This window comes from Psammomys obesus, unplaced genomic scaffold (genome assembly GCF_907164565.1).
Source record: "Psammomys obesus unplaced genomic scaffold, mPsaObe1.curated_primary_1811, whole genome shotgun sequence".
Taxonomy (NCBI): Eukaryota; Metazoa; Chordata; class Mammalia; order Rodentia; family Muridae; genus Psammomys; species Psammomys obesus.
Window position 1 is genome coordinate 7534792 of NW_026596109.1, and position 21940 is coordinate 7556731.

At 43.8% G+C, this 21940-nt stretch overlaps 1 protein-coding gene across 4 annotated transcripts in view; it reads left to right on the forward strand.

Annotated features, from left to right (window-relative positions):
* Dab1 (DAB adaptor protein 1) overlaps positions 1-21940 on the forward strand; it is a 376411-nt gene that overhangs the window by 292358 nt on the left and 62113 nt on the right. For 2 of the 4 annotated variants that reach the window (XM_055628810.1, XM_055628809.1), the window contains exons 5-7: positions 19888-20019; positions 20644-20763; positions 21278-21316. In XM_055628810.1, the coding sequence (XP_055484785.1) occupies positions 19888-20019; positions 20644-20763; positions 21278-21316 (291 nt within the window). The remainder of the gene's footprint in view (positions 1-19887; positions 20020-20643; positions 20764-21277; positions 21317-21940) is intronic. The other 2 variants (XM_055628811.1, XM_055628812.1) reach the window with 1 other exon arrangement.

Here is a 21940-nt window from a genome sequence, read left to right on the forward strand (position 1 = left end):
CCTGTCCAGACAACTGTTGGGATTGAAATGTAGCCAGTGGCTCTCAACCTGGGATGGTTGTGTGTCATGTCATGAGAGCCTGTGACAACTCGGGCTTGTACATAGCTTAAATAAAAGATAACCCTTTCCCAAAACAAGCAACTGCCAGTTAATGGTTAGCCTCACCTATCAGAATATATAAAGTCACAGGTTTTAAGGGCACAGGCTGTTAGCAGTGTGTTTACACTTACTATCCATAGTAAGAAAATCATTCAACTCTGTTTGTCCATCTCTTTATTCATCTACCTAGGTTGAACGTTTTCTAACACCTGATCACTGTCAACCATTTAGTCTGATTGTTGAAAAAGGCCCCACTACCACTGCATTTGTGGATCCAGACCTAGCTGGACACATAAGACGAAAAAATTACTCTGCAGTGTGATAAGAGAGCCAGAAAGAGGAGGGAAGTGGGAGCCAGAGAAAGGGACACTGATCTAAGTTTGGACCCTTTGATCTCTGCCTTAGTCAGAGGACTGACACTTCTGCTTATTGAACAAATAGATCGTAATCAGCTAATATGTGCCATTTGCTGTGGGTAGAATAGTGAACAAGACAAGCAGATGATAAATACTGACAAATGAATTAATGAACAAATTGGTTTCAGAAAATACTGAAAATTACAAAGTCACCAAAATGGTCACATGCCAGGGTTTACTGAGGGGAGGGACTTGGACTTCAGAGATGGGAAAGGGGTTTGAGGGAGGCAACCTGGAGAGGGCGAGTTTATCAGATCCTGTGGGCTCCGGTGAGGAGACCTGGTGTGAAAGGAGGCTTTCCAGATGATAGGATGTGGGGCTGAAACAGACAGACTTCATTTTTATGTCAAATGTTGCCAGGATACTCAACTTTCTCTTGCTGGATTTAATTTTTCTTCACTTTCCCTTGCTTGCAGCGGGGAGTTTAAATATATCTCTTCCAGAAGAGGTATCTATTATTGGACTTGAGTGTTTTTATTTTAGGCATTTCTGAGAGCAGCGTTCTGAGAACAGGCAGGGAAGATGAACAAATAAGCTTTTAGGCAAAGAGGTTGACGATAGAAAATTGATGTACTTTGTGGATCTGTAAGACCCATGAGCCCTGGAGTCCAAAAGTTCTGGTAGAAGTCCCAGGGCCCTTTATTCCGGCTGGCTGCTCGTAGGCAAAGCTCAGCCTTGTGTCTTCCACATCCTTTTCATTTCCTGCAGGTATTAGTAGCATGAGTCCTGCTGGCTTGTTAGGCTTCGATGACATAATGCCTGCATATTGTGAGTGTGGTGACTGGGGAGAAGAAAGCATTCAGGGAACATCATCAGCTGTCAGCTGTCATGGGGGACTTCTCTCATTCTCAACTTCATCTTTGTTGCCGTCATCATCAGTGAATTTATTTTTTGAGAAGCATTATTCTTCCCTGTGGGAGTGATACATTTTCTGGGGCCTTGGCTTTTACTTATGCGACAAATTACAGATAGCTTATTGTCCCTGGCATGTCAAGTTGAAGATTCTCAACGTAGCATTTGAGGCTCTCTTTCATTTGTGTGCAAATAGTGTTTCCACTTTTTATTGCTGCTTACCTCTCCCATGCCCCAGGAGTCTCTCCTAGCACCCCACCTCTGTGCTTTTATACAGGCTTGTTCCCACCCATTGTAGAATGATGGCCTGCTTAGCAGTAATAAAGTATTTCCAGTTCCAATTCTTCATCTTCTCTTAAGGCTGGCACTTTACATAAGTGATCATAATCTTAACCTCTAAGAAGCAACTGAGACCCAAAATATTGTCTCAGGTGACTCTGAAGCGTGGGGAAGGGTTGGGGATATCCATGAGACTCCTCACAATATTCTAGGGTAGACCACATCCTGGAATATGGACTATTCCTTCCACATCTCTGACATACTGTGAAGAGCCATAGCCTCACTGGGCCTTAATCCACGGTGACCAAAGTAGGAAGACACACCATTGAGCTCAACTAAAGTAGAAGGACACACTTGCAAGGAATCTCAGGAAACACATGAGGCCCTTGCTCGGTGATAGCAAAGGTGGGGGTGGTATCCCATCACTGTGAGGGACAATGCTGGCTTTCACTGGAATTCTGCCCTGCATCTGGTCTTGGTGAACATGCAGGGCAGTGCAATGTGAGACCACAGTTTGCTCAGAGCCAAGTAGGTCAGCGCCGCCTGAGGGAGAGACAGAGTTCCAGCAGATAGGGACATTGTAGGTCAGGATCGCAATGCTGTAGTCAAAGAAGAACTTTTAGCTGGTAGTCACTGATTGGCTAGAAGCAAGAAGAGTCAAGGTGAATGGGGCCACAGAGCATAGGTAACTCAAGAGGAGATTAAGAAAGAGGCTATCCATAACTCCATACTAGAGTGTGCTTGTTAGTTTTCTATCACATCGACACAAGCTAGGATCAGCTGGGAAGAGGGAACCTCAACTGAGAAGGTGCCACCATCACATTGCCCTGTAGGCAAGACTCTGGGAGCATTTTCTTGATTAATGATTGGTGTTGCAGGGCCTAGCCCGCTGTGAGAAGTACCACGTCTGGGTAGCTGATCTTGGGTACATAAGAACACTAAGCAAGCCAGTAAGCAGCATTCCTCCATAGTCTTTGCTTTAGTTCTTGCATCTAGGTTCTTGACTTGACTTCCCTAGATGATGGAATGACCTGTAAACCAAATGAACCCTTTCCTTCCCAGTTTGCTTTTGGTCATGATGTCTTTAGAACAGCAGTAGAAACCAAACTATAACAGAATGTGAAAGACTCTGACTTCTCTGTTGTGAAACACCTTTGGCAAGAGACTTTCGCTAGTGGTTAAGCCTTGGAAAACAAGTGATCAAAGAACAGGCAATGGAGTTCATGACAGAAGCAGTCCCTGCTCCCCTTACTCGGATGCCCAAATGGAGACTGAGCTGCCAATCGGCTACATTTGAGTATGAAATGGGTTTTATTGTGACATTTTCATATCCCACAATGGCATGGAAATAGATCAAAGTGCAATATCACTTTCACCCCTAAAGGGCACACTACAAGGGTCATATTTATTGTTTTATTCTTCAGACTAAGAAGCTAATGCTCCCAAGCTTTGTGATGCAGGCTAGACAAACAATGGTTTGGGGGACTAGGGTGAATCATAGTACGGCCTGAAACTGAAGTCACTGGACATTCCAATTACATACAGACAATTTGTGGGGTGAAAGAGTCTATGGTTGAGGAAGTTCAGAGCAGGAGAATGTCTCTATCCTTCAGCCAAGGTTGTACCTGGATGAGAGAGACACAACAGGGAGCTACTCATCACTACTGCAAGTTCTGCCTGAACCCAGATCACCTTTCTGATTCACCTCAGTATGTGGAACCCACTCTGGCTTGGATCAACATGCCACTCTGTGCCGGAAGAATTACTGTTTAAGGTCAACCCTACCTGGCACTTTCCACCATCCTCTCAGGACTTTGGCTTGCTTGGCTTGCTCAGCCCTCTCTCCCATGGATCACAAGACTGAAACTGCCTCTCTCAGCCACTCTGGACCACTCTTAGTTTGTGCCTGAGGATGCTTGTTTACTTTTACAGTAGTTTTTGTTTCTTGAGGATGGGAAAGTAAACTGTAATGGTTTTTAAATGATTTTTCCATTTGAAGTAGGAACTTGGAGCCTCCCCCAGCCTCTTCCCAGCATAAGCACCTGTGGGTTCTTCTCTAACCCTGTAGAGTCTCTGGAACACATGAATCTTGATCATGCTGGCTCCCCACAAGTCCATGTGCATGGAAAGTACAGGGACCATTGCCAGTTTCGGCACTAGATATACGGGGTCCTTAAGAAGTAAATGGTTTTGAACCAACATGTATTTTGCAGTGGTGAAAACTAACGGTCCCTAGAGGGTAGGATTTAAGGTAGACTGCCTTATTTTGAGTCAAGACAGAGAACATCAACCCTGTCTTTGATGTATTTAACTATGGACCAAAGGCTGAGGAAATGCAAGCAGTTTGCCTCAGTGATTCATTTTAGTAAATCAGCTAGCCTGGATTCAAATCCAATCTCCTCCATTCCCTAATACTGTAGGGCCAACAGCAAGGACTTCTCAACGAAAGGAGGATTTCCCACAGTAGGGAAAAGAAAACTGAAGACTATCCTGAAATAAATTAAAACCAAAATAAGCAAAAGTCTAACATACCCATATTTCTAAGCCCCAGGAATTATCTTAAACGTAAGTGCTAATCTGTTAGCTTTTTCATGACAACAGCCCCCCCCCAGCCAAGTCATAGCTCTGTGCTCAGTAAATTGCTACATATAGTGAGACATAGAATTTGTACATAACTGTTAAGGGGTGGAGCCAGGGCCCAGGCATTCTGAATGCAGTGTCCATATGCACAGTCATTATTCCTGCCCATTTTACCAAGGGAATATAATGTCAAGGCTTAGGCTTGTGAAACCTGAAAGGATCTGAGAACACTGGTTTCTGGTCTACAGCTTCCTACACATGTGAGTTTGGACCAACTCCTCAGCCTCTCCAAACTAAGTCCGTGCTTTCTTTAACATGTTACAATAAAGTGAGATAATAAATTAGAATTTTAGGAGGCAATAATTGCTTTATATATATAAATATAAAATGCTTTTAACTACTAGGAGCCAAGGAGTCTTGAATGATACAGGGAGACATTTATTTGCCTCGTGGTCTGTCAAAATAGGGCAGGATGGGTGAGCAGATGGCTGGGCATTGCCGTGCTTTATCTATCTAAGAAGACATATTCCAGTTAGGACATATTTAACAAAGGAAATGGGTATGAAACAGTCCATTGTCATTGCTGATGAACATGGATTGGGAAGTGGACTCTGGTCCTTTGAGACAGTTGAACTTTGGTCTGCAAACCCACCTTGAGCCTCAGTGATCTTCCTGCCAAATAAACGATTGGCTCAAGATGAGATTTAAACCTGAAAGAAAAGCATCAGGCAGGTGGGAAGTTCTCCCTACATGTCTGTACCCGCCCCCCTCCCTTTCTCTCTCTCTCTCAAGGCCCAATCCCTTGAGACTTCTGTTATACCCAAGTGATAGGAAACTGGCATATGCTTCCCTCTGGGAATTGATTTCCTGAAGTAGGATGAAGGTGTTTTGAAAAGAAACAGCCACGTTTTCGTTTTCATCCCTCTGTTTACCTCCTTACAGGTGCAACTGGTGAGGGGGCTTCCTCTCCAGCAGGGGCCTTTGTTCTCCTGCAATTAAAGGCGCCTTGCTAATCCTTCTGCCTCCCAGATGCTCTGAGAATATTTTTAACTCATCTCTTTTATATGCCTCACTCTGAAGACGTCTTATTATTCATTTCAAAACTCCTCTCACTCTCTCCCCCATCCCATTCTGAAGCACAAAGGGAAAATAGGAGTTAGAGCAATCTCAGGCCAAGGTTTGCCTCTGCTCAGTGTAGCCCAGGGCTACAAGGATTTCTTCTATCCCCATCCCCACATGGTGGCCCAGCTCAGGGTGTCAGCCGTGACATAAAGATCCCTGTGCTTCATGTGCTAGAATGCTCAGTTTCATTTTGTTCACAGTACGCTTAAGGGGCCACATATGTCACTGTGGACATCCAGCCAGCAGTCACAGACCAGAATGGGACAGCACTGAGACCATGTAGATGAGAAAACAGGGGCAAACTGCAGGAAGAGATAGTGAGGACTGTCTGGTGTCAAAGAGAAGCCCACCCCCACATTAGCTGAAATGCCAAAACAGATTTAACTCATAAACTACTGACAGAGAAAAGAGCTACGCCCCTTCCCTGTCCATGCAGACAGGACTAAGGGGATAATGGAGCAGGCAAGAGAATAAGAAATTACAAAAAGCTCAAGGTGGGGCTGATTCTTGTGAAACCCACCTGGGTTGGCTCATATGGTGGCAGCTCTGATGCTCCCTAAGAGGCAACAAGTGCCTTCTGGATAGCTGGTGACTGGGAACAAAGATCTTTTAGCATCCTGGTAGTTTCTCAGGCAGGCCTCTTACAGACACATGCTAGAGTTTTCCGAGGTCTTGATTCTCTGCAAACTATACCGATATTCATTCATGTCTTTAGAAACCAACACTGAGACCAAGTCTAGAAGGCAGATCAGAGAACCTGAGTAGAGAGCATTGCCAAGGCTTCTGGAAAGGGGAAAGCAAGCTGAGAAGGGGAGGGGCTTAGAGACACAGTGGGGTAGCTAAAGGAGTTGGAAGCCAGTGGTAATCCTTTGTTGTCTTATCCTAGAACTGCCACAGAATCCTTGAGATGATGTGCCTGGGCCTCCTTACATTAGCCCTGGCCTACCTCTCCTTTGGCTCACAGTGCTGAGCTCTGTAAGGAACGCATGGATGAGCTCACACTGGTGCAGACCTATCAGTCACCTTGGGAGCCCTCGGAAGTCCCCAAAGCCAGCTGCATTCTCCCTTGGCCTTGGCCCTTGCTAACTACCCATGCCTTGAAGTGGCTGTCTGTCCATTGTTCCTTACCTTTTGTTTACTGGTCTAAATAGCTTTTCTTAGCAGCTCTTACTAGTGAGGCCAGCTGCCCAGCTTGATACACCTTGGTCCCTGTCCAGCATCTCTAGGTCTCTGGGAGCCTGCTAGACTCTCCTGTAGTTGCCCAGACACTTCCCCAGACCATGGGCCCCTAGGGGTTGGGGGCTGCCTCAATTCACATGTTTCCTATGCCCTGTGCCTGCGTAGCATGTCACCCATGAGGTCACCCAATGGTTGGGATGGACAGGCTGGTCAGTTCTGTGTCCAAGGTTGTTTCTGGCATGTCAGATGCCACTCAAACTCACATACCATCAAAGCACCTAAGTTTACCATACAGTCTTCAAGGTGATGCCCCAAGACAGCTTCTTATGAATGAGAATGCCAAACATGGCCACAACACGTAGTGGGGAAGAAACTGGAAAGCTGAGGACAACCGAAAACCATCAACGCTTCCACACATCTCACGCAGATTTCACCGTAAGGAAACATACAGACATATACCGTGAGGTCATAAAACACATCTAACTATTGACCACCATGTTTTAGTAAGACAAAACCCTGTCTCCTGTTGCTGGGAGGTTGAGGCCTGGCTAACAGGAATTAGTAGGTAAGGGAGAGCAGTGTTCATATTCAGTTCACAAGCTCATTTCTAGACCTTCCCCAAAGCAGGGTCTGCTCTCACAACCCGGGGCCTAAGAATGGCTGCAGGATCCTGTGTACTCTAACCCAGGCCCTCAGACAAACTGCTCCAGCAGGGAGAGCCCTGTGAAATGACAGTCATCCAAGAGTCACAGATGAATCAATTTGCAGTGACCTAATCATTCCCACCATCCTTGGTTTCACCCTGGCCTGAAACTCCTGCATCCCCAGTCCCTTACTTCCATTGTCACCTTCAAAGACTGTCACCCTTGACCTCATATTTCATGGTCCCAGACTGCTGCAGTTCTCTGTACAACCTGTTTTATAGCTACGGGACTCTCTGTTTTTGTTCTTGTTGGAACATCTTAAGACCTATCTCCTCCACAGTCACTACCTTGTACCAACTAAGTCCCTACTATCTTGTCACTTCAGGTCTATTCCTGCCATGCTATGACCTTTGTTATTATATAGGGTCACTGTTTGCTTATTCTTGAACAACTCATTAGACACACATCCGTGCACACTTGTGCACGTGCAATTTCAGACATTATACCAGGTGATGGCGATACCACGAGGGGGAGAAATGGAGAATGGAAGTACTTTCCTGGTTGCCTTAGTCTAATGAAGAAGAGTCAAATGCTAACCAAGGAAGCAGACACAGGAAGGGAGGATGACAGACCATAGTGTGCATTAAGGGGAGGGGGTCTTATGGCGACATTACCTTCCCTGTTAATGCCCGCTGTGGAGAATGAGCCCCACCTCTGCATACCCAGCGCCCCGCACGGTCCTGCGGGTTATTTATTGGGGTCAAGCCAGTTGTCTCCTTGGAAGGCTGGGCCAGTGCATAGTGGTATTTACTGCAGAGAGTATCCTTGTATCTACTTTCACTTGGGTGAAGATGTATGAAAAAGGGGAGGAGAGACAAGGGGGTAGACAAGGGAACAAAACCAGATTACCTCCTGTAGGCAAAGGGGCATGAAGCTTGACATCACACACCCTTCATCCCCAGCCTGTCCTTCACTATTGATTGGAAATTGATTAGGCAAGTTGCTTAACCACCCTGAGTCACAATTCTCTCTTCTCAAATAGGAAAAGGATACGGGGAAGATAAGAATTTTTGAATTGATGTCCATTTTACCTCTGACATCCCCCTAGCTTGAAGAATTGTACCTAATGCCTTTCCAAATAAGAATGTGGTGGGAGAGAGTTTTGTGCTAATTTCTTTTACTGACAGTTCGTTTTCCAAGGCAACAGCCTAACAAATCATGGGGCCAATTAGTGTAAGAGAAACAATTGATCCTTGTGCTCTGTGAGCTCAGCCCACCACCTCGGCGGTTTGCGGCATATTTGGGGAATGCTGCACAGCACTAAATGGGCACTAATTGGACAGATGCCGCTGTAAATTGCACTGCACTGCATTACACTGCAAGCGTCTGATGGCAGCGGCATGGCCTGACAGTAATACGCTAACTCACCAGGCTTGCCATTCTACACTGAAAACCAGCCCAGCTGGAGGCACAGCCCTGTCTCTTTGTCGTACAGAGGGGAACATGGAGGCTCACTGCGGGAGCAGAGGCTGGACAAGATACTGTAGCGTCCGTTCAATGCTCATTCCCTTTATCCTTGGCCTATTGTAGTCCTGCCCTAATGTCCTGGCAGTCTTCTTAAAAATGAAGAGGCCTAGACATGTACAATCTAGATGTCTAATGGTGTAGGGACACCACTCCAAAATACTGGCATACTAGACAGTGGAAACAACTAGAGTGTGTTGTCTCCAGCGTCTACAGGGTGATTCTTTCTTTGCTATGAAGGGATCTCCTGTTCTTCTCATAGCTTACTGACCTTCTTTGACACCCTTTGGGTTGAGGACACACACCCATAATTTCTGCTGTGATTTTATATGGAGTTCTCTGTATTTGCATCTTTCTCCAGTTTCCTCCTGGGATAAAGATGTGGTCTCCCACCTTGCTCCCCTATGTCCCTCTCTTGGTGTGTATTGGTGTGTATATAATGAGGGTCCCCAAAATAGGCCACAGCCTGAAGTGCTCAGGTTTAGGACTTCGGTGTATATACTAGGGAAGAAGGCCAGGGCATAGTTCAGCATGCCACAGAGAATTTTTTGCACTTGGGAACAACTCTTGATTATTAGGTCACCGTATGTACAGGGCAGAACAGCAGGAAGTTTACATCATCTTATTTTCACCGCCATTCAGAGAGTCTGGACAATATGTCCTATACGACAAAAGCAAATCATGACAGATTTACATTTCAGGTTCGGATGTGTGTCTGACTGAAGTCATGTCTTGCTTCTGTGGGTCTTAAGAATCATTCTCTGGCCCTGCCATCAGCAGCTCTCCACCTCACTTCCTCACTTTGTAAACGAAGGCATCGGCTTCCCCCAGCTTCTCAGTTCTAGCCCTCCTTCCATGGGCTGCACTGTAATCAATTCACATTCTTGCCAGTTTCTGTCTGCATGCAACGCTTTCTTCTGACCAAGGCAAAGGTTAATTTCAAATTGATAACAACATAAAAAGTAATTTTCCATTAAATATAATGACCTCCTTTCTGTACTGACTTGTGGCAAAACATGCTGTTTCATTTCATTCAACCACACTCACTTACCTACTTGCTACAATAATTTTATACCATGAGTTAAAATGTTGAAATCGTCAGTTGGATTACTAAATACCTAAATTGGCTATTAGGATTCCTCATGCAGAAAGAAACAGAAATAAAAATACGAGTTTTAGAGGAACAGAAATAAAAGCCGTTGGAACCCACCATGCCTGGCGGGAACTTACATCTACTGTGTCAGCTGTGTGGCCCAATATAAGCTATTCTACTGAGTGACACAAACTTAGTCATGCCTTGGAAGAGGGAACCTCACTCGAGGAACTGCCTCCTCCATCTGTTTAGCCTGTGGGGTTTTTTCTTAATTGCTAATTGATGGGGTAAGGACCCAGCCCACTGTGGGTAGTGTCATCCCTAGGCAGGTGGGCCTGGACTATAAAAGGAAGGGAGTTGAGCAAGACAGCAGGAGCAAGCCAGTAAGCAACATTCCTCCATGGCCTCAGTTTCTGCTTCACACACCTCAGTGGTAGACAGTAAAGTATGAGATGAAATAAGCCCTTTCCTCCCCAGTTTGCTTTTGGTCATATTGTTTGTCCCAGCAACAGAGAGGAAAACAAGAATAGCTACTCAACCCTCCTGGGTCTCAGATACTTGGACAATGAAAGTAGGAGAAATTATCTGTAAAGCTATTGGGTGGGTGAGATAAGTGAGGGTTGTATCTATAGAACACCTAGCATACTGCCTGGCAGATAGTAAGAACTCATAGTAAGAACTCTGAATGGTATCTTTTTTTTTAATAAAATGAAATATAAAGTATGAATCCTTATACATACTGAGAAGAAATTCCAAGGTTCACACACATACACACACACACAACAGCTATTTAAGAGTATAAATTGTCCCATGCCCATTCAACCTGAGCATTTAATAATGTTGTTAGAAATTGAAAGTCCCTAACTGGTATCCTGTTATCCATCCTGGGGCAGGAGAGGAACACAGGAAAGTGGTGACTGCAATGTTCCCACTTCTCAGCACCATGTGTCTTTAAAGCCTCCCCTCCTACTGCCATGGTTTAGGGGCAGTGGTTGCTTGGGTAGACTTGTTAAAAGCTTTTCTCTAGCCTACATTCAGTAAAGTCACAGTGCCTTAATTGAAAAGGGCCCTAAAATGTGTGGTCCCCTCTCATCACTGATGTCTCTGTAACTGTACAAATGAAGACACTAAGAGAGAGAACAAGGAAGAGGGAGGGAGCATGCTGAGATCTACTTGTTTACCAACTGACTATCATGAAAACGTTCAACCACACAGAAAATTTTGTAAGGCTAAACTCTAAAACTTAAACTTTGGCCACATTTGCTTTCTCCAGCCCTAGATGGGTAACTCAGAGATCAGTAACTAAACCGTTAATAGCTATGTTAGAAGGGCTCAGCGTTACTGGGGTTTCGTTGCTTCTGGGCCCTTTCAGCAAACAGTTGCTAAAAGCATACCTTTTACAACCATAACAGGATACCGGTACTTCCATTTCGCATGTAGTGTTACAGGATTTCTTCTTAGTTTTATGCTTATCTGTGTCTCCTCTCTTTCCAACGGACCATCTTGCTTGCTATTAACAATGTATTTCTGTGCTTGCTTTATTCTAATATATATCCAAAGCTACCTGAAAAAGTATAATTCCAACATGAATTACTGCTGACAATGATCCAGGCACACCCTGGAGTTACCGTGGTTCCATTTGTCCTAAGTCTGTTTCCTCCTGTGACAAGGGTAAGGATGGCGGCCAGTGCTCAGAAATTCATGGATTTCCAGCACTAAAAAACTTGACCCAACCTGATCACAAAAAGTCTTAGTGGTGGAAGGAAATTGCTGATTTGTATACTCGAAAATTAGAGGGTAGATTCCCAGAAATAATAGGCTTCAGGTTCTTAGGTCCCATTACGAAGTCAGAACCAACCTCCAGATCTTTTGTTTTCTTGTGACTTGATTTCCCAGACACTCTCTGATTTTGGTCCTAGACATTATCCTGATGGCCCCAAGGCAGTCTCATTGATTTTGTAAACTCTAGGTATGATCCCAGCAGTAACGTAGCCAATCTATAATGTAGAGATTTAGATTGAGACTCTTTAACTGATTTGCCTTAGGGGAAAAAAATTCCCAAATTAAGCACCTTCCATCATCCAGATATTCTAGACACATTATGTGGTTTGCCTCCCTGTCCTATGAGGAAAGGTTCCTTCTGGTTTTACAGGCAAAAGAGCTGAGGCTCCATATGTGAAGGTGATTTTCTCAAGGCCACCAAGCCATGGAAGGATTAGAATCTCTCCATCGTATGACATGCCTGATGTTTCTTTCCCATGCAGCATTGCCAGAGCTTGCAGTATGTAGGGGACTGAGAGTTGAGTCATGGGGACCTCGAAGCCAACCCAACAACTGTGACGATATTATAGTCACTCTTGCTCATGAGCCCTGGGATTTTGAGTGTTGGGAATCTGCTGTTCAGGCCTGTTTCCCTGCTGAATTTATACTTCTCACGAGCAGAAATCAGCTTCCATGTCACTTTGGTGATTGCTAAGTGATTAAGCACACCTGCCTCTCCTTTGCCTGTGAAAACACATTTTAGGCCAAATCACAGGTCTGGGATGCTTCTTTACTAGTTGACTAATTCATCTCCCTGTTTTAAGCAAGGTCCTTGTCACATCTTTCCAGATCTGTATGTTTATACCATATGACTAGAGAGCTGTTAAGAAACTGTTATAGCTGTTGTCATCTTATGAAATTCACAAAAGAATCAAAGAAATGTTGAGGGCTGAAAAGGACATGTGCATTTACTGAGTCCCGCCACTTCATTTTAATTGCCAGAGAAAATGAAGGTTTAGGGAAACACATGAAGAGCTTATGAGGCTAACAGGGTGGTCGGGACAGACTTGGACCCCAGATCTTGCTGATTCATCCAATGCAAATTTTCACTTTAAAATATGTACTGACAGATGCATAGAGGCAGAAAGTAGAATAGCAGTTGCCAGCAGCTATGGGGGAAGGCAAGGAGCTGTTTATTGATATAGAATGTCAGTTTGAGAAGATTAAAGTTTTTGTGCAGGTGGATGGTTACAGAACAATGCAAATATGCTAAATGCCACAGAAGCGCATGCTTAAAATGCCGAATTGTATGTTATTTGTCTTTTTAAAAGTATAAATGTGCTGAACCCTTCCTGTGTATCAGGCACTGTACTTGATCAGTAGGGAGAGAGAGAGGACACAGTGTTGTAACTCTCCAGGAGCTAGCTCTCATGGAGATGCTGACCAACACATCCACAGAATGGCAGACTGGGTGGTTTTCTACCCAGCCATCTCAGTGAAAGTCAGGGGGGCTGCTTCAGGACTGTCCCAGAAGCTTTGGCTGGCTCAGCTGGAAGTTTGGGAGGCCTCAGAGAAGCAGCATATGTGTTGAGCTCTGAGTAAAGAGTGGAGGTCATCTTTCCCTGCACGCGGAACATGGGAAAATGCCTGAAGGAGGACTGCGGTTCATTCAAGGGCCAGAAAAGGAGCCAAGCGGCATAAACTGGTGGGAAGAGGTGAGGGAACCCAGGGAAACAGCACACTAGTGGAGTGTGCAGGCCCTGCTGGGCTCTCACTCATTGTCCCAAAGGCAGTGGGGGAGCCTCTGGTGTGTCTCAAGTACCAGAAAGCCTCGAGGAAATTTGCCACCATTTTTTTTCTCAGTCCCTTCACACTGTGTATTGGCTATCCCAGGAAGGGAGGTTGCTTTGTGTGTTAGGGGTGATTGAGCTACTCTCCTAATCTATGGATGAAACAGTGGCTATGTTTCCTGGACCCTGGTAATGGAGGCATGAAGAGCAGATGAAGTGAAAGTTATTAAGGAAGCCAAATAAATTATAGTTGGAGGGGAGAGGGAGGCCTGAAAGGCCACAAGGGTAACTTGTGAGACAGGAGAGAGGATAGCATGTTCGTAATAGGAAATAAAAACATCCTATATTTTTCTTCTGTGTACAAAATAGTTATTGTGCCAATAATTAGTATAAAGACAAAGAGTCATATTTTAAAATTCAGTAGCAATTGCACCAAAAGACAACCTTCCTCTAGGATGGTAACAATAGACTTGCAAAGTTCCGGTATACACAGAGACAGACATGCTTGTCTTCCTTCAGAAGCATGGTTTTTATGAACATACTATTTTAAATATGCTTTTTCAAACTTAACAGGATGCTGGTGGAGTATTTCCACAGCAAAAAATAATACCTACTTCTGTGGATGATTTTTGCCATACTGCATACTGTTTCACTATATAGAAACATGAATTTTTGTCAGTGAGTGCTCACCAGCTTTGGATATTTCTAATTTTTCACCACTCTTCAACACTGTGGGGAGTATCTTGTATCTAAGTCTCTGTCCACAGGTTGCATTATTTCTGGATAATTAATTCCCTACTAGAGGAATCATAGGGTCATTTTGTGCATGATTTTAAAGCTTTGAATCACAGTCAACCAGCTCTCTGGAGAAGTTGCATTTCCACGGATAACAAGAAAGCAACCCTCCTCCCCAGGTGCCCTGCCCTACACTAAGCATTTTATATCCTAACTGATTAATCTCCTAAAAGCGCCAGAGAGAAATGCTGCCATTATCCCTGTGCTGCAGCCACATACTTTGTATGGTGTGAGTTTCTCCGTAGTTTAACATCACTGTACTTACTGTTCTCTTCACTTGGAAGGGAAGATAGTACGCTGCCATTTCAATCTGGCAACCTTTGCGGTCCCATGTCATTCTTCACAGTCTACAAACATCAGAGAGGGACATCTGAGAAAGAGTGACGTGTCAAGGCTGCATGCAGGCAGATGGGAGGGCTGTGTTTTGAACCGTGTTCTTCCTGGCCTAGGAGCACTTAGAGTCTCCCAATTACCACCTACCTCTCCATCTAGAGACCAAGTGATCCGAAAATTTGGTCTTGTCCTTGAGAAAAACCTGGTGGAAGACTTCAGGATGCCAATCGGGAACCAGCTCCCCCTGACCTGCTCCATTTAGCACTTGATGATGGGGTGACCGGGGGGGGGTACAGAGGTTGCCTCCCAGCCTTGTTGGCACTGTGTTGTAGTGAATGCATCCAAAAATATGTTAGAAAAGAGAAAGGCTTTGATAATGAGCCCAGGCCTCGCTTTGTCTTGTGAGGTTTTAACTACTGTAATTGCTTATCATGTGAAGTACTGTGTTTTTCACGTATCTATTTTTATTCTGTGTCTTTCTGTGTCTCTGCTGTTTTGTTGTATTTTGGTTTTCTTTTTTGTTGTTGTTAGCATACTTGAATCATACTTGAATCATGAACAGTTGCCTCAGGGAGCAGGGAGAGAGAGAAAGAGAGAGAGAGAGAGAGAGCACATACAGAAAATGATTATATGAAAGCTAAACAGGGTAGAATTTATTCCTTAAAAAATAGCTAATGGTTAAGTCTTCGGGAGATGACTTTCTAATCCATACTGTATTTAATTGGCTGTATTGAACCATAGTACAAATTAAGTCTTCTCTGTAATTTATTCTGTCAGACAGTAGCCCTCCCTCCCAAACAATTTGATACTCCATTTAAACATTGTTAAATGGCTCATGGAAACGCAAAGAAAAAGATTTAATGATGCTAAGAATCCCTCTGTTCACAGAATGAATCCTATGTGAAAAGTCATGAATTAACCTAATTCATCCATTCGATGAGCCATTTATTGAGTACCAACCTTGATCAGGAAACATCAAAGATGGCTTGGCCTGCCCTTGCTCTCCTTCAGCACTCATTCCATATCACTCATTAAAGCCAGAGAAAACTTCTCAGGAACTGAAGAGAAACTACCATGGAGCTTTTTTTCTGAATATCTAGCATTCCCCAAAGCAGAGAGGGAACAAGAACCTGTGCCTAGGACCCTGGAGCTTTCTATAACACAACCTTTGCCCTACTCTTCTGGGAAGTTCCCATTTATCCTTCAAGACTTAGATCAAGCTTGCAGGATCTTCCTGCAAGCGTCCCCCATGTCCCTTCCCTGGTTCCTGCTCCTGGAAAAATGCATTTAATGTAGATATAGCCGTGCTATATTGTGGCTTTAGGTTATGTCACATGCCTATTTTAAGAGACCATGAGGTCCCTGAGGTAGGGATGATGTTTTCTTCATCTGCATAAGACCCAGATCATAGAAAATCCTCAGTACGTATATGGGATGTGAAAAACTGGATGAGTAGGTAGGGTGTAGGGGGTAGTATTGTTAAAAGGAGCTGGTGGAGTCAAGGAAGGTTCCTTGATAAGCAAGATATTACAACTAGACTTTGAAGCATGGCTGCAATTAGTTCTATAAATAGCATAGGTGCATATGTAGCTGATGAAGCATGGGGGGGTGAGCCCCAGAGAAAACTGCATGAGTGGTGGCACAGCAGTGGTGAGGGTGGAGCCCCTTGTGTTGTTGGTAGGACAGGAGGATGGGGGCAGACAGAACTGAGGATTTTGATGCCTGGATGATCCCTGGGCTTTTCTGCCAACAACTTATACCTGCCCTGTAGGGAAGAGCCTGCAGAAAATGCAGAAAAAGTGATCCTGAAAGCCCTGTTTTTAAGACCAACTACTTTAACAGCAAGAATAAGTCTCACTGAGACAGTTTTCAGTGGGAAATACCAACCAGGCATGAGTAGAATATGCCTTCCTCCCACCCTCACCTTCCCACTCAGGTCTCATCTTCTCTGGCTGGTCAGCTTATACAGTCTCTGGAACCCACCTACCATGTCCCAGAATTTCCACCCAAAGAGAAACCCTCCTTGGGTGAAGCTATCTCTGTCACCCATGACCAATGGTAACCTCTCTTTGCCATTTTGGTAGGGCTGCTCTGCAGATACACTGAAAAGTCAGACAGCATGGCCTGGAAATGATTCGTAAGAACTAGAAATAAACTTCCAGGTCATTCTTCCTTGACCCCTTCGTCTGGAGCCCCTGTAATTCACCTCTATGTTTTGATTCGTTACCCTCTCTGATCTCAGACATGCACCCAAATTGCAGACTCCATTCCTCCCTTCTATCCAGTTCTTTTGATTCACTCGCTGCCCATGAGCTTCAGCTTGTCTTGTTCAGAGTAGAGTGCCAGGCCTAGATTCTACACAACCCTGTTCTTGTCCTCAGTGCCTCACCACCTCACCACTTGGCTAAGAAAGACAAGTGTTGGGGTTGGCAGTGGTGAGGATGGTGCGATCTCTGGCCTTTGGTCTAATCATGAACAAACTCAGAGGCAAACTATGTAATATTTAAGGTTCCTTCTGGCTCCAAGTGCCTTTGATTGTGTTTCATAATTAAGAAAAAAAAAGTTTACTTGAAGACCAAGAACAATTTCTAGGCTCAGTGAACAAGCATTTGCATGGTACTCTGGGTTGTTAAAGTTGTGGTAACACAACTGTAGCATTAACTAAATCCTAACATTTATGTATTTCCATGTGCCTATATTGTGTCTGCATAGTGGAAGGTTGGGGAAGACATATCCCCTCATTGATATGTTGAGGAGACATATCCCCTCATTGATGGTTAGTTCTGGAGTGAATGAGACACTTGGAGAGCACTACTTTCTAACATGTCATAAAACTAACCACGGGAGAAGATAATGTTACAGATATCTTTAAGTACTTTGCGCACACGTCCTCAGACAGCTAATACTTTGCAATGTTAGGTATCATCAAGCATTAAGAATGTTTTGATTTAAAATACTTAATGAGGATTCGCAGATAAATTAAAAAACGTCTCCATCTGCTGTCTTCATGGTAGGTGATATTTTACCATTGCACACTCGTGTCTAAATCTAATTCTACCAGGAAGATTTCTAATCGCTGCTTAATTTTAGAGCAATATTCCACTTGGCAATCAATAAGGCAGTGTCGTCAAACTTGGATTTAACAGGAGGCATAGATTACATCCTCTACATTATTCAGGGAAAGAAATACTTTCAGGAAAAGGAAAGAAAAGACTGTCTTTGTCTCCCATTTTCCCCTGCCACATACCATTCTAGCTCACAAAAGCTTATAAATCAATGCCCCATGTTGCGTGAATATAAATCTCATCAATTTTACATCATTAACACCATGAAAACGCTACTACTCTCAGAGCAATTTTCCTCTGCTCGCTAAATCTGTCCTTTTGATGAAACAAAACAAGCAGATTCTGATTGTTTTGCTAACAAATGCTTCCTCCAACTTTAATCACTCAAAATCCACTCTATAAAGTTGCCATACTGCCAGTTGAGATACCAAGGGCATGAAGTGGTGATACCACTGTGTCATTCAGGGAGAAAATAGAATGGAGTGGAAGGGAGAGTTCTAGGTATCAGAGGGTGAGGAGCAGATGCACCCTGACAGATTAAGGCAAGGCAGAACACTCTAGAGCAGCAGATGATTCACAATGGTCAGAGCCTGGTCAAGCAGGAGCCTGGAGAACTGACATTTTGTAAGGTCAGTGATCTCTAGAACTGAGGTAATGACACTCATAAGAACCAGAGACTCACTGAACCAGGAGACTCTAGTAGCTTTAAGGGACAAGGATCCTGGAACAGGACCTAAGAAAATCTCAACCCTAGTAGTTCTGGAGGCTTTCATAGCAGTGCTGTGTTTCTCCCTCTTTCCTGGTACTCAGGAATAGGAAAGATTATGTGTACCAGAAAATTAATTCTTTTTTCTTTTTGGACTTTTGAACCATAACCACTGGCTCAAATATAAGCTAGGGAACATAGCAGCAATAAACAGATATGATTCTAATTAAACATTTGCATGCACAAATACATATACATATATGTATATATATGGAATGATTATAAATGTATGTCTTTTGACAAGCCCACAGCCAGCATCATTCTAAAGAGAGAGGAACTCAAAGCATTTCCACTAAAATGAGGAACAAGACAAGAATGTCTACTGTCCCCACATCTGTGCAATATGGTACTTGAAGTGCTTTCAGATTTTTGAAATCTGCCTTTTCATTGCCTTTATTGATCCCTATAGAGCCAGGGCTTTTGAATTAGGATCCTTTGGTCTTGTGTTTCTAGGTGATTAAACTCTTGTGAAGAGAGCCCTAGGGGTGGTTGGCATTAGTACAGCAGCTAAAATTCAAGCTTCTTGAGGAGAATGCTTATATTTTCTGGACTGACCACTGGCATCTCTTTGCCTCTGAAAACCATTATAGAGATACATAGAATTATTATAGTAAAATAACCATAAGGCTGTTCATCTTCTAATAGGATGGGAAACTTTGTTTCTGTGGCAGCTTGGATGACAAAAGCAGAAAGGCCAATTTTGAACTACTGAGCATCAACCAGATTTCTTCAGTTCAACAAAATGGGTGGAGCACAAGGCAAGGCTGGGAGATGGCAGAGATCAGAAAGGCAGAGTCTAGTGTGGGCAAAGGACTAGGAGTCAGAAAACTTACCAGGGCAAAACCTGTGAGCACCTGTATGAAAGGAACCCATCAAGTTTTAAGGGAATATCCATGCAGGGAGAGGGAAGACTAGCCCCATTCAGGGGCTGCCTTACAGACGTGGTGTCATTTCATGTGGCCATCAAAAGAGATTTTTCAAGAGGATGATGAAGTCAGACATTGTAGACAGAGGGACTCAACTGATGAAAAGGAGTGTGTATGTTTGTGTGTGTGACTTTGAAATCGTGACTTTGAAAAAGAAAAAGTAATTTATCCCTCAACATAGATTTTCACCAACTGCTTGTAAAGCTCAGTAACCCTGCAAAACTAGAATACTGTGATGTTCACAGCACCCCCTGGAGCTGTTCAAGGGACAGCCTTTCCCACTGCATGCAAATCCCTAGGTGTGTCAGCATTTTCACTATCAAACCATATTCCCTATCGGGACGTGCTGCGAAGGTTGCAAGCAGAAAGAAGCATGTGGGCTGAGTTAGACTGCGAGGCTTCGGCAGGCTGTGTAAAGCCACTTTCTGCAGATGCTCACTCCCATATGAACAATCCTGGTGTATCTCTGGTCACAGCAGTGAGACCACGAAGGAAGACCTCCCTTTCTCAAGGGCAGGCGTAGCTCTTTTTCCTTCCATCTGTACCAAGCAGCTTTCCCAAAGCCCCTTGGGCCTTTCACACATGGCAGAAACACATCTCTTATTGATCAACAGCTCGAGGGGTGTGTTCCCTGAAAATGCTCTTCCTTTTGTGTGTCCCCAGGCCCTTCAGCATCACCATGCTGTTCATGAAATTTCCTACATTGCGAAGGACATCACAGATCACCGGGCTTTTGGATATGTTTGTGGGAAGGAAGGGAATCACAGATTCGTGGCCATCAAAACAGCCCAGGCAGTAAGTACTCCTCTCCAATACAGGTGTTTTCCATGTGACTGTGCAGGACAGAGCCAATGGTGTTGATTTTTCAAGGCCCAGCCTGACCAAATGATGTGCCACCAGTAGCAGCTGATGTGCGTAATTCTACATAGGAAAGATAAACAGCCTTGAAGCAAAGAAACATGGTCATACCCATTTGTTTTTGGTTTTTTTTTAATCCTAATGGGTACTTCCTAATGACTAATTATTTTCCCTTTCTGATTAAGCTAGATAGAGACACATATACAAATAAGTTTCCTTGTGTTCATAGCCTCATTTAAAAAGAAAATAAGAGAAAACAAATAGCTGTTTTGCATATGGCCTGCCCTAATTTTATTGTATTTCGAATCACTAATAAATAAAAGCATTGCTTTTTATGCTTATGATTATTATGAATTTGCAAATATAATTAGTTGAAGAAATGAACTTTAGCCTAGAAGCAATTTGCTAAACCAATATAAACAAGGTAGAATTAATTAAGAATGGAATGCTTTCAGTTTAATAGAAAAAGGAAGGGCTGCGGGTTGGAGCCACAAACAAAAATTAGTAGCTGCAGTTCAGCCGAGTTCTTTATGAATGTGTCTCACCACCTTTTCACTCCAGGCTGAACCTGTTATTCTGGACTTGAGAGATCTCTTCCAACTCATTTACGAACTGAAGCAAAGAGAAGAACTGGAAAAAAAGGCACAAAAGGATAAGCAGTGTGAGCAAGCTGTGTACCAGGTATACCGACGCGTTGCTCCAAGTGCTGCAGAAGATGGGGCCCGCAAAAAAAGCAGATGGGAAACCGACAAGTCGGGCTGTCTCCTCCTGCTGCTGAGCAGAAATAAACAGAGATGAAAGGTTCCTGTGTAGATTACAGGCACCTGAGCCAAGCCATTTAGCAGGGATCCTTTTTCCTTCTGAGACTTGAGATAGGTTAGAGAAAGGGAATTCTTTAATCCAGGGGAAGATTTCAGGGGACAAAGACTAAAGGTTCATGGCAGCTTTGCTTTGCTGGCTTTGCTATTGTTAACATGGGGAGTGGGTGGTGAGGGAGCTGTAGGATTTGGAGTTTCTTTTTGTTTTTTTTTTTTTTTTTTTTTTTTTGTTGTTGTTGTTTTTCCTGCTTTGATGGCCTCTTATACTGTCTTAATCGATGCTGGCTCCTCTAACTGTGCTGTGTTAATCTGAAGATAATCTCACATCTCTTCCTTTGTATCCTTTGCTTTCACCCTCCTTTCCTTCACTGGGATAGACAATTTTGGAAGAGGATGTTGAAGATCCTGTCTACCAGGTAATTTCTGAGCCATGTCAGGGGTTTGCATGCAGTTAGTTGTGCCCTTGGAAAGGCTATTTTGACTGAAAGTTGAGAAATCTGTTGAATGTGGAACCTGCAGAACAGTTGAGATGCTTTCTGAAGGCCAGAGTTGCCAGCCTCTGCAGGGAGGGAATTTTTTGACACTAAAGAAATTTAGTCAGCACTAGTAATGGGAGATCTGGAAACCACTTCCTTCTTCATGCCCCTGCATCAGACCCCTCCACTATCTGGAAAAGTTTGATCTTAGAAATGAGTGTTTTTTTTTTTTTTTTTTCGGCGAGTCTCTCGACTGCTCTAATTTTGTTGGAGAAGAGGTGGATAATGAAGTAGATTCTATGAGCTAAGAATTGGGGTTGAGGGGCTGACATTTGCATGGCATTTGAGCACAAACCTAAAGAATGCTTTACTAGCTTCAGCAAGGATGTAAGACCATCTCTGAAGCCCCGATGATGCAGGCTAACCCTCTGATTATTTGGCTCATGGCACAGAGCTGCTATAAAGTGAGAGAGAGAATCCTAAGACAGCTCTGCCCAGGGCTCTCTCTGCACTCTCTTCATGGTCCACAGCATAGTGGTGGGTACTAACCCTTCTCGTGGTGAA